The following is a 13,504-nucleotide window of genomic DNA, read 5'->3' on the forward strand; positions in this document are numbered from 1 at the left end:
ATGAAGAGAAGCCAATATAGGAGAAATATGATCTCTCTTGCTAGTTCCTGTCAGGACTCTGGCTGCGGCATTCTGGATTAATTGGAGGCTTTTTATGGAGATATTGGGACATCCAGATAGTAATGAGTTACAGTAATCTAGCCTTGAGGTAACAAATGCATGGACTAGTTTTTCTGCATCATTTTGAGACAGGATGTTCCTAATCTTGGAAATGTTGCGCAGGTGAAAGAATGCAGTTCTAGAGATTTGTTTTGTGTGTGAGTTAAAGGACATGTCCTGGTCAAAAATAACTCCAAGGTTTTTTACAGTAGTGCTAGAGGCCAGGGTTATGCCATCTAGAGTAGCTCTAATTTGAGAAAAGTTATTTCTGAGATTTTTTGGCCCAAATATAATGACTTCTGTTTTCTCCGAGTTTAAAAGTAAAAAGTTACTGGTCATCCAGGCCTTTATGTCAGTTAGACAGGCTTGAAGTCTGGTTAACTGGTTTGTGTTAACAGGTTTAATAGATAGATATAACTGAGTGTCATCTGCATAGCAGTGGTAATTAATAGAGTGCTTCCTAATGACATATCCTAAAGGAAGCATGTACAGTGTGAACAGAATCGGTCCTAGTACGGAGCCTTGTGGAACTCCATAACTAACTTATATGCTTAAGTTATATGCTACTGTTTCCAGTTGTAAGTAAATAAGTGAGAGAAACAAATGGCACAGCTCCAAATGAAAATGGAAATGAACCATCTTAAGTTACTGAAACGAGAAAACAAAACAGTGTGGCCGCTGAAAACTGGATTGCTTTAAGACGTTAAGTTTCTAAAAATGTGTCTCAACTGCAGCTGCAACGATTGATTAGCCAATTGACAGACTTTATAGTTTTATTTGTTTTTCAACTTACAGCTTTAGATTATAGTTTCAGGGTCCAAAAATCAAATACCACATCAGTTGGAGCAATACTGAATGGAGCTTTCTTGTAGATCTCCTAACAGCAGCAGAAATGCAGACAGTGTAACTGGCCCAGTGGCATATTTAAGTCATAATTGCTGCAATTGCTCTCAAGCATTTTTTTTCAATATTATCTATAGTAAGCAAATAGTATTATGTTTTTTTCTGTTTGTGCTAAATTCAGGTGTCAATAATTTAGAGTATGACATGATCAGCAGGCAGAGAGCAAGTGTGTGCATGTGTGTGTGTGTCTTACACAACAATGTGGGAGAAGAGTGAATATAGCTAAAGCAAGAGTGAAGTACATATAGGCTGTTATTTATCTGCCCTGTTCCCAAAAGGGAATCCACAGCTCTGTGTAACTGCTCTGGAAGTTTTTTTTTTTTTTTTTTTTAAAAGCATGAGTAGAAAATCATTTTTACTGTGATGACTGATAGGGAACATCAGAACTAGCAATTGCCACTTGACACTTCAGGTTAGAATCTGCACTGTTTTTAAAAAGAAAATCAGCTTGGGCCTGAAACAATGAAAAGTCATTACTAGAGCTGTTATTTTAATGCATGCATAGTGTTCATTGTTGTGCCAAGGAAACAAGACAGAAAACAAACAAAAAGGGTTAAAGGTGCACAGTGTGTATGCAGCCTATATAACAGGTGTGTAGGAGGATTAGGATATCTATTCAATATCTACTGAAGGTGTGGACCACAACACTGATCTAGCACTTAAGAGTTTTATAGTGACGACATCATGCTTGAGTCTACAATTCATCTAAAGTGTTCCTCCCACACACAGAACCCTTGAGATAACCTTTGCTTTGTTCAGTCCACATCCCGTGCAGTTCTTCTATCTACAGTATGCTTCTCTTTCCATGTTTAGAAAGGCATTTCCTCTCCTACATACACTATCCCTCTGGATCCTAGAGAGAGAAAACAGGAAGACTTGAATGACAGGAGGGAAGCAGTGGTTGTTTCTTAATGGGCTTCGTCCTGTTTGGCCAGAACAGGGATGCCAGGGGAGGATATTCAGTAGTCATGTGCATGTTTCTTGTCTGTGGGTGTGTTTTTAGATGTATTGGCAGGTACTCTGGCACTTATCTGCCAATAATTGCACAGAATTTTATCCACTTGTTCAAAAGGCAGCGATGAGCATTAAAAAAAAAAAAAAAGTGTAAATGTGTGGTCACATGACGTGACTGGTACTGTGGTGACCATGGATGTTAAACCTTTTTCTCCAAATCTCGCAAAAATACAAACAATTAATTTAATCTACTGATAATTAAGGTCTGGTATACAGTACCAGTCAAATGTTTTGGGCACACTATCTCATTCAATGGCTTTTATTTGTTTCTATTATTATCTACATTGTAGATAACGTTACACACACACAGACACACCTACCCCTGTTTTCAGGCATGAGGGAGAGTACAGTGGCCATCACTTTTAAACCAAAACATAACCCTGTGTGGTTTGTCCATTTTGGGCTACTGTAGAAACATGTTGGTGCAACATGGCTGCCTCCATGAATGGAGACCTGCCCCTATGTAGATTTAAAAGGCTCATTCTAAGATTTAAAAAATGCAACAGTATTTTCTGGTGATTCCTCACTAGTGACAACATATTTATAAACACTACATTCAATTTCTGCTAAATAAATCTCTTCTTTGCATTTCTCCCTTATGTTTTAAGTTTGAGACATCAACAAAAGAAAAAGACGTGAGTGAAAGAAACATGGAGAATTTGCATGTTTTGCAGGAGAATTTACTAACTCTGGCTTTCACACCTGAGGGATACTGAACTCTTCTGTAAGAAAAAAATAACTTTGGCAACCTCTCTCCCTCCTCCACAGGTGAGTTGTGCCTGTCAATCGTCACCTGTTTAATCTCCACAGATTTCTATACACTTGTCTGCCTCTCGTTTGCCACATTTGTCTCGTTCTCATTTTGTAAACTGATAGGTGTGAAATGTAGCAGCTTCTCAGACCTTTTCTGTGTCCAGATTCAAACAATGCCAAGTCATACAACAATGCACAATAGACAGAGCTGTTGCCAATATAACTCCAACGCTCACCAACTGGACTCCATCTCCTATACAGTTGATTCAAAATTTAGAAAGAAGAAAAAAGATGAAACAGGCTCACTAATAATTTGAGAGGACCAAAAGAGACACCAAATGGTTTAGGAAAAAGGTTGTGGGCTGCACAGCTGAATAATTGGCTAAAGCACCTTATGAAACAACAACTTGAAAAATAAATGTAACAAACCAGAGACCACAATTAAGGTGAGTCAGGAATAGATGAAAATGTCAAGGTCTGAGTTATGAATGGATCATAGAAGGATGGCTGGAAAATAACTGGTCAAGGTTTAAATATGCTGATGTAATGTATTATGCATTTTTCTGCATGAATACCTAAGATTAGTATTAGGTTTTATAGAACTGAAAAAATATTTTAAAATGGAAAAAAATAGCAGCCTGTTTTTCCTAAACTTCCCATTCAAATGACAAGATTTTATGCCATCATTTGGGGTGAATATAGGTGTAATAGTGTGGCCTTTTTTATGGTTTGCTGCATGTCATCTGACTAAAGTTCCTAATTATATACATTTTGGCACATTTGAAGGTAGAAACTCAAACACATTCATTTCATTTACCAATAACAGTCATTACAGCTGCAGATATTTTTGAAGCTGCTTCTGCCAGCTGTGCACACCTGAATATAAATTCAAAGAGGTCACAAGCTTTCAAGCAGAAGTGAATTAAAAGTGCAGCAGAATTATTTTCACTATCGATTCATGTAGAACTTTTTAATTGAGTATACAAAATCATGTTTAAGATGTCAGGAAACAGTGGTTTGTCACATTTAATAAGCTGGACCCATAAAGTGTGTAATTTAAGGCTCAAACACATTTGTTGACTGACCAAAACAGCTCTAGTCTATTCAGTGGTATATGGTAAACATCGTTTTTAGGGGATGTTTTTTATTTTCTCTTCACCTTGGAACAATATGACACAACACCTGGATGAACAGGGCTCAGTGTGGAGAATGACGAGATCACAGTCCCATAATGCACCTCCCGTACCGAGAGTGTGACCTCAAGCAGAGTGCCACTCTGGTTTTTCCCCAGTGACCATTCATTCAATTTGGTAAATGGCCAGGAAGCTGTACAAATGGCTGTCGTCCTGGCACTTTGTCCCATCTCTGCTGAGCTCAAGAGTAAACTTTGGCTCAAAATCTAGAGCAACTAGAAAGCATGCTCGTTTTTCAGTCTTATTAGGATTTATGTTCAACACAATTCTGTGATGAGACTGCACTTCAGCATTGGCAATGTAGCACTACTTCATTTTGGTTCCTACATTGAATGACAGACTTCTATATTTCTAGGCCTTTTTGGGAACTGTATTTCTTAGGCACTGTATTACTAAGCACCAAGTGACCTCTTTTAGCACTTTTAAAAAAACCTTAGTCATAATTATGACTTAATGTTTGCATGAGAGATACAATACCACTGTCTTGCCTGCATTTGATAAGTCTATTACAAGTAAAGATCTGTATTCAAAATGTTAAGTTCAAAAGTATTACTTTCAAAACATACTTGAAGCATCAAACGTATTTATTATACAGAATACCCATAGTAATGTCTCTTACAATACTGGGTTATAATTACTGGCATACTGCTGTATATCTCCCACTGGGAATCAACAGACTTCTATGATTACACTGTATTTTGTTTTATTAATCTGATTTTGAAAAGTATATCATTTACACAGCATTTACACTTACACAGCAGCTTAGTTGATTTGCCCCTTGTGGACTACAATCAAAGGTTATCAAGAGAAACAGGCTACAGCTTCATTTATTTATTTATTTTTGTCTAAACCCATTTTTTAACATTTTTCAGAGCATTCTTTAAACATACCACAGAGGTCCGGCAAATCAGCAAATATCACATCCATGCACACACACACACACACACACACACACACCACGCACAGTAATATGAAAAAGTTTGACTACCCATGAAAATAATCCACTGATATCAGTAATGGTTATATGTTTTTAATGTCATAGTCATATGCATGTAGTAAATCTATTCATAAGATACATTCAAAGACATGAAAATAATTTTAAAAATGATTATAAGATCAAAATTCTGGGTTTTCATTAGGGTGGTATTAAACGTTTGCACACAACTATATCTATATATATCTATATATCTATATATCTATATATATATATATATCTATATATCTATATATCTATATATATATATATATATATATATATCTATATATATATATATATATATATATATATATATATATATATATATATATATATATATATATATATATATGTTCCTCGCATCACACAGCATGCCTCATTCTTTCACCACCATCCTGACACGGTGGCATTTGATCAGCTTCCCCTGCTCCAACGGTGAAAATATTAAATTTCTCTGTGATTGCAGGACAAAATAAATCATGTAAGAGTTTATACAGGAGTGCAAAAGACACAACATTGTGTTGTGACAAAAATATGTACAGGTTATTTATATGTTTTCTATTAGCCAAATGTGAACAATAAAAAAAAAAAATTAAAAAAAAATGTTTTACTGTTTTTCAACAAACACAGTGTGTCTGTGCATGTGTATCTGAGTCATGATTGAGCTGCTGAGTCACTGTCTTTGTTGTAGATGAAATTCGTCTGGAGGGAATGGTGGTGCACAGGGCTGAATGCAGACCAGTCGTCAGTGACAACTACATGAAGCTGAAAAAGTGAGTGAAATTGTTCAGGTGAATGCTGCACTTGAGGGCCAAAAAAACATGCTGATGAATTGCATCAATTGCATCCAGTCAAGTAAGGTGAGTTTTAGAAGTTACGTCACTCAGCTAGAACAATGGGATAGAGCAATGAATGATATGTTAAATTAAAATCCCACAAATTGATGTTAGAGACAAAAAATAAACAATACCCACACTTGGACATTTTTAATAAAAATAATATGAATAGCATACATAAAACATCAGCACTTTCCTGCTGTATTATGTATTAATATTTTGGATATGCATTTCACAACAGTAACATGCAATCTGTAATATTCCACAGCATTTTCACTACAGTCACAGAGCAGGCAGACCCCTGATGAATTATTCATACAATTCTGGGAATAACAAACACAGAAATGCATGAAACAGCCAGGGCATCATTGTTTTCTACAACTGTGCTGTTGAATTTCATCCCTGGACAACACAAAATCATTAAGTATTCTGATTAAATTCCAACATCAGCAGAGGAGTTGTGGTGTGTTGACAGGGGCAGCATTGTGACTGTTACTGTATGTACACTAAACACTTGAGTCCACTCTGCTTTTTTTATCTGATTTCTGTCTCCTCTTCATTGGAATCTGTTATTCCAGCCAGAGTTGGTGGATGATATTGCTATAGCAACAGCATCACTGTGGCAGATGCACCGTTACAGTACAACCCAAGGCAAATGCACAACACTGTTTGCTTTAGTGTGCAAGACCATTTCAGCCATCAGATCGCTGAGACACTTTAGTCATTAAAGAAAAGCTCTTTTGATGATCGTCCTGCTAAAATGAGTCCCCAGAGACTTTTCTGCCATCTGCCCTCAAAAAGTCTCTTTTCAGGTTTCTGTGCTGATGATCCTACTCTTTAAATGTTACAGAGTGTAAAGCTTGTAATTTCAGACTTTACAAAGTCAGTCTTCACTTTTCAGTCCAGTTTTATAATCTCCCGTCTGGATGGCAGCTGACAAATGTTCGTCCATCATGGCAGGCTACGGGACATGCAAGACATTATGTTGTCTGTGTGTGTGTGTGTGTGTGTGTGTGTGTGTGTGTGTGTGTGTGTGTGTGTGTGTGTGTCGACACAATTCAAGAGCAGTTCTGGTAGAAACTTCACCACAGTTTTCTATTCTAAAAAAGTTGATTATATGAAAAACATAACCTCTACATGCTTTAATGTACATAATTTATATCATATGTGTTTATTAGTGAAATTTTTATTTTATTATTATTAGTGTTATCAGTTTTGTGCTAATATTGTACTGACAATGAGGTATGATTCGTCTACAAATAAATGAAAAGGGACAAAATATGTGGGCGATAGCGTCTATAATGTGTCAGGAAGACTACGTTCACATTACACGCTCATTAGATTTGGGTCATTTCAGCATGTAACATGAATGCAGCTTTACTAATGACTTCAATAGTATGACTAAGTATTAACTGATGTAACATTATTTCAAGGTAGTTATGACAGGACACCTGATAGCTGCTGTTTTCTCTACGTAACATTTTTCAGAGCCCATGATCTTCGTTTTATTCAGCCATCAGTGGAAATAAATATGTTCAGTGATCGGCCCAGTCAAGAAAAATAGAAAATAGAAAGCAGATATCTCTGAACAGCAGCTGTTACTTATTTGGTTAGTTTAACTTACAGGGCTGAATGCAGACCGTTGACAGTTGCTTTGTGCCAAAAGGCACATCTGTCAGTATAGATCATGGAAAGCAAAATCAAATATTGTGTGTGTGTGTGTTTGTGTGTGTGTTTGTTTTACAGGCTGCAGATTAAGGAATCCACCAAGCCTCAGCGTTTGTCACAGCAGCTGGAGAGAGCTGTCACTACTGTCTTCAAGCCTGTGGCCAACCATGATTTCAATGTGAGGACTAACACTGTGGGTGTGGGTGCGTGTGTGTGTGTGTGTGTGTGAGAGACTGGTTTGACACAAAGACATGGTATTTGAAGTTAAAATTAAGTATTTAAGTTAAAAATTTTTTTAAAGGTCCCACAATTAACTGGACACAGTATTGAGTATTGATCAGCCTGAAAAAAGGGTGGTCTGATCTCGAAGTGATCCAAACATAGCCTCAGTGTTGTCCATGTCATCCGTTATTGGCGTTAATCTTTATTATTGTATTAATCACATAATTTCATGCACTGGGATCATAATTTCACATTCACTGTAGAACTGGACTTTAGACACAGACTAAACACACAAGCATATTTATTCTAAGGTGGAGTATGACAGGAAGAAGAAGTCTGAGGGGAAGATGGTGAGAGCTGAACGGCAGGTCGTCTTGGACATGCTTTTCTCAGCCTTTGAAAAGCACCAGTATTACAACATTAAAGACCTGGTGGACATCACCAAACAACCTGTGGTGAGCAGCACAAACACACACACACACACACACACACACACAGAAAACAGTATAAGTGAAAAGACAAAATAAACAATACACTTGCCCACCATCCACCTTGCTTTGTTAAATTTGAACAAATCGCCCACAGCATGACGTTCGAGCCTGTTCACTGTTGTGGCTGAAAGTAGGGCCAACATACACACACACACACACACACACACACAAACATGGTATGAATCAATACAGTACAGTGGATTCGTTCCAGCTCGCAGAGAACAGCGATGTGTAGGTGCTGATGAGACCTTGAGGTCCTCCTCTCCCTCTGATTGCATCTGATTGCATAACCATTGGCTGAGTAGGAGTCAAACGCTGCAATACACTCCACACCACCATTTATCTCCCAAAGCACTTGGCTAACACTTGAATTAACTGAACTAAAGTAACCGAAATGCCCATTATGAAAAGTCTTGAAACACACCACACTGTTATTCATGAGGTAGAGGGGACATGCCTCTATAAGCTCAACAGAGACACCTAGTGGTTGTGGAGAGTAAGGTCTCTCACAAATGGCACTACTGAATGTGTGCTGCTCCCGTAATGACAGTCTTCCATAACTCCAGCATCAGTACCAGCAATGAGGTTTGCATTGGATTTATGGTGGTTTATAAAACCAAACAGCGCTTTCACTACCAAAATAAAATGCCCATGCATGTTAAAGGAGTTAATAGAATCATAGTCACTAAGAAATGACAAATTGAAGGTATATGTAACTGGCCTGTGAGACATCCTGTAACATCTCAAACTTCCATTCAGACAGCAAAAAGGAAAGTCAGGAGGAGTGAGCACTTGCCCCAAACTATCCCAAACCTTAACAGAATAGTTTTCTATTTTGGTAAATGTGCTCTTTGCTCTTTTGCTGAGAATTAGATGAAAAGATTGATAACACAACGCTCTTGCCAGCAGCTGGTTATTTTAGGATTAAATCCAAAAACAGTTAGCCAAGTCCTGCACATAACCAGAAAAGCATACTGTTGTTTTCACACTTTGGTTTTTGTAGAGACTAAACAAATACATAAAATGTAAATAATTGAATTTTAACCGTGCCAGCAGGTAGATTTTGTACTTTTGGACAATGAGCTGTATCCCAGTCTTCCCAGTTTTTGTGTTTTTGCTAACATAACCATGGAATGACTTCCCAAAATGGCAAACTCTTCTTTTAAGGCCAGAAGCTAGCCTTTTGGAAACAATGCTTATTGATAAGAGTTGCACAATAACTTGGTACAGACGGTGGGAGAAACTCATGATCTGTTTCATGATCCACTGTGGTTCTATTTTTGATGGATTGAAGATTTGCAAATTGTCAAGAGAGGGTGTTGAGAGAAGTGAAATGCAAAGTGATGGTTTACATATTCTTTAAATCCTCAATACCACTGCTCATAGCTTGGGTCTGCTAAATATATGAAGGACCTCAAGTCTCTTAGTTTAATAAAAAAAAAAAAAAGTCCAAACAAACCAGCACTGTTAAGTAAAGTTTAACAGAACTGTACATATACCAGCTCGATGTAAACTAGGCTAGTTAGAGAATAGAAACTTTTCCACTCCATCCATGGAGTGCAGGAATGGGGCAGGAAATCTGATTATCTTTTACTATGCTAGTGAAAAACAGATGTACTGATGTTGGGCCAAATGGGAGCATTTACAAACAATGCCAAATATGGTGAAAGATATGAGGGATTGATGGATTTTCCAGCAGGAGGAAAAACCTCTCTTGGGAGGTCAGTGTCAGGGTTTCTATAAAAAAAAAAACTCCAGAAAATGAGACTTTTTCCTTGAAAAGTCTTGGCCGGTGTGTGTCCTGGCCCTTTTCCTGCATGTAGTGTGTGGTTGGAGTTTTTTCTAGAGTATCTGTAAGACTAAACTGTTACGTGAACGACTGAACATCACCCTCGCTGTGTAGATATTTCTATTTTTTTCCTTTTTTAATATTCCTCATTTAATCTGCTGATTGTTTTGAACCCCATGTGTATGTTAGCGTGCCCCCAGCCAAATAGAAAGAGCAGGCTGCTGAGCAGATACCTGCCTGGAGGATACAGTCACATTTCGGCTAGTGAGGATAAATAGTAAGGGCCCCTGCTCCGCTCCTTACTTTTCCTCACCATAGAAACGGCTGTAACTCTTCAGAGTTCGGCTCTAGAGAAATCTGCTTTGTTAGACAATTCTGGGATTTCCTTGGAAGAGTGGGAAGACTTGGAATACTTTCTATTCCTGCCTCGGTAGAATCAAATTGTAATATGTCTTGGTAGATATTAAAATAGTGGGAAGTTTCTGGTGCTCCTGTGATCTGCGGTGTCTGATGTTTTGTGTTTCGGTGCGTAGAGCTTAATTCTCTAATTAAAGGACAAACCCACCTGAAGACTCTGTGGTGCAAAATCAGATTTTAATTAGGAAACTTGGAATTACATCTGAAATCTAAATATAATTAAACAGAGTCCAAACAGAAATGAAATGAAATAAAATCCTAATCAAATCCAATCGGATTATAACTATGACATGAAGTGCCACAGCTTAAACAAAATCAAACTACACCAGTCTTTTTACTCAATGCTGGGTAAAGTCATTTTAGTCTCATGTGCCACTGGAATAATTCAGTACAATTTAGGAAATTAGGAAGATTCATCTAGAATTGAGAAGAAAACATTTTCTGAAATAACTTGAGTGACAGGTAGGTACAAAAGGGAACAGACAGAGATCCCTGAGTACTGAGGGAAACTGTGTGTAGTTTCTCTGCCATGAACATAATCCTGAGACGGTTTCAGCAGACTCACAGGCCGCACCTTAAATTAGTCACTTTCTGGAGGAGGTAGATGAGGAAATCAAAACTACATGTTTGACTATTGCTTAGTATCAGTGGTATCAGTCAGTTCAAACTATAAGGATGTACCTGAGAAAGAAAAACAGACTTGGTGTGTGGCAGGAACTATGCATCGATGATAACAAGGACCCAGGATGTTCAGTTCAATATTACTGTTTTTGCCTGTGTACCTTTGTACACAAAATGCAAATGGTGTTTTCTGTTATATGCGAACTGTACACATCATGATGTAATGTTGTCAAACGGCAAATTTAAACCTGTCCCTTTCTATTTGGTGCAGACTTATCTGAAAGAAATTATGAGGGAAATTGGGACGTACAACAGCAAGGGAGCTCACAAAAGCACCTGGGAACTGAAGCCAGAATACCGACTCAACCCATGTACCGAAGAGGAGGAAGAGATGGAGACCGCTTAGTTCCAGTAAAGTCCTGTGAGCCCCAGAAGTGACTTTAGTTTCATCACACAGGAAGCAGACAGCTGGTTAAGACACGTGAGGAATTTAGTTTTTAAATACTATTCATCACACATGAAGTAGTATTTGTCTGAGCTCCTAATACTCTATAGTTAACATTATCACTGGGTGGAAAGGCTACAGCTGCAGTTAATGATTATTTACATGACTAATTCATCTGATTTGGTTTTCTCGATTAATCCTTGTCTATAAAATGTCAAAAGTGAAAAAATGCCCATCTGTTTCTCAGTGAAGTCTTTAAATGCCTGTTTATTTTCCAGCCATGGCACCAAATATGCTCAGTTGACTTTGATTATTCATATTTGAGAGCCTGAAAGCAACATTTAACATGTTTGTGTCAAAAGCAACTTGTGTAATCAAGTATCTTGCAGCACTGAAATAAGGCAAACAAATTGTTCAAGACTTTTAGCTAATTCCCAGTCTGTAAGTTGAGTAACAAAAAACTAGTGGCTGCCTGGAATTGCAAAGTGCAAATAGTATTGGAAAATAAATTGCTCTAGTATGTGTTAAAATAATATCTGGAGTGATTTGCAAAATGCAAAACCATATATATCTGCCTTTAAGTTATATTTACAAGACATCTGAGATTAAAACATGGCTTGGTCTTATTGAACTTAAGGAATTCAAGATAGCTTTTGTTTTTTGGACTGTGCATCACCACTTCCTGTGGAAGGTTACACCTGTCAAAGGTGTTATCAGGCACCACCTGCCTTTGACAAGTCAGTGTCTGCTGTGAAAAAGCTCTTGCACAGTTTCCCGTTAGTTTCCCTGTTTGTTCAACTGCTGCAGGCCAAGTGTGAACATGTTCTGGGTGACAGTGTTGATGGTGCACCCTGCTGGTAGTGCTACGATGGTAACTGTGGACAGCCTTTGGCCGCATTTACCATAAATCACACAGGGCAGAAACCTGCTGCTGCTGCCCTGTGTGTTTAAAATTTAAAGCATGTTGAGTGTCTGACCACACCCTAATCACTCAGCAGGTCAGCGGGTGTTTTCTATCAGCTGTCAAAGGGCAGACTCCTGATTAGGGAGAGATCAGAGGTTCACCATTTTTTTTGATTTACCTGATTTAACCTTTAAGATGAACTTTTTAAATGAAAAGGGTCAGAATAGATGTATCAGCTCACAATCAGAAATACAAATGCACTACATCAGACTTAAAGGTTGGCACTAGTGAATCACATCATCCATCCGTTATCTATACCTGCTTATTCCTTAACCAGGGTCACGGGGATCTGCTGGAGCCTTGGATCACATCATGATCTGGTTAATTTATTTACAGCAGCTCCACCTATGGATTTGATTTGTTCCATGCACTGAGGAGGTGTAGAAAAAAAAAAGCTTCTTCAAAGACTTTAGTGATGCATTTTGTCATTAGAGCGAGCCTGATAGAGTTGTGTGAGAATGTTATTTCTTTAAATCTATCACCACTCAAATCCTAATTCTTCCATCACTCTGAAACACAGTACATTATTATCCTCCAGAATATCTTAATAAATTTTAGAAAACCAGAAAAGTAAGAAGTAAGGACAGAGCCCCCATTCAAAAAGAGACAAGCTGCATTTATGTGAACCCTAATATGACAGTAATCTGAATATTAGACTAATACAGGCCAGAGCTGTCTAATGGCAGCGGTTTGCTAGAGAACAGAATATTTATGTTTTTCTGACTTCCCATGTGAGGCCAGGGCGTTTTCTTGCACATTGTGCAGCTTATTTTGAGCTTGTTATGTTATCAAGCTTCACCCAGGAGTGTTTTTCCTGCAGGTCAGCTGATGAAGCTGTGCACATTTGCTTTCATGGACCTAATATGTAAAACAAACTTTGGAGAAGCACACTGCATTACAGTGAGAAAATACGACCCAACGAGAGGAAGATCTACAATATGCAAACAAGATGTAAAAGCAATATTAGCTTGGCTGTAATGTCAACATCAATGTAATGAAACAAAAGCATAAGCATAATCATTAAAATTTAGACTAAGACAAATCCAAATCGTATTAAGACTGACTAAGTTTTAATACGATTTGAGGATTGTAGGTTTTTTACGGACGTGCGGA

The 13,504-nt window shown here is 37.8% G+C and overlaps 1 protein-coding gene across 1 annotated transcript in view; it reads left to right on the forward strand.

Moving 5' to 3' along the window:
- The window catches only part of LOC113123492 (general transcription factor IIF subunit 2-like), a 33,357-nt gene extending 21,640 nt beyond the window's left edge, over nt 1-11,717 (forward strand). The window contains exons 5-8 of the mRNA XM_026295629.1: nt 5,630-5,711; nt 7,521-7,620; nt 7,976-8,119; nt 11,254-11,717. Of these exons, the coding sequence (XP_026151414.1) occupies nt 5,630-5,711; nt 7,521-7,620; nt 7,976-8,119; nt 11,254-11,388 (461 nt within the window). The 3' untranslated portion in view covers nt 11,389-11,717. The remainder of the gene's footprint in view (nt 1-5,629; nt 5,712-7,520; nt 7,621-7,975; nt 8,120-11,253) is intronic.
- The last annotated feature ends 1,787 nt before the right edge of the window (nt 11,718-13,504 follow it).

Source organism: Mastacembelus armatus, chromosome 21 (assembly GCF_900324485.2).
Source record: "Mastacembelus armatus chromosome 21, fMasArm1.2, whole genome shotgun sequence".
NCBI lineage: Eukaryota > Metazoa > Chordata > Actinopteri > Synbranchiformes > Mastacembelidae > Mastacembelus > Mastacembelus armatus.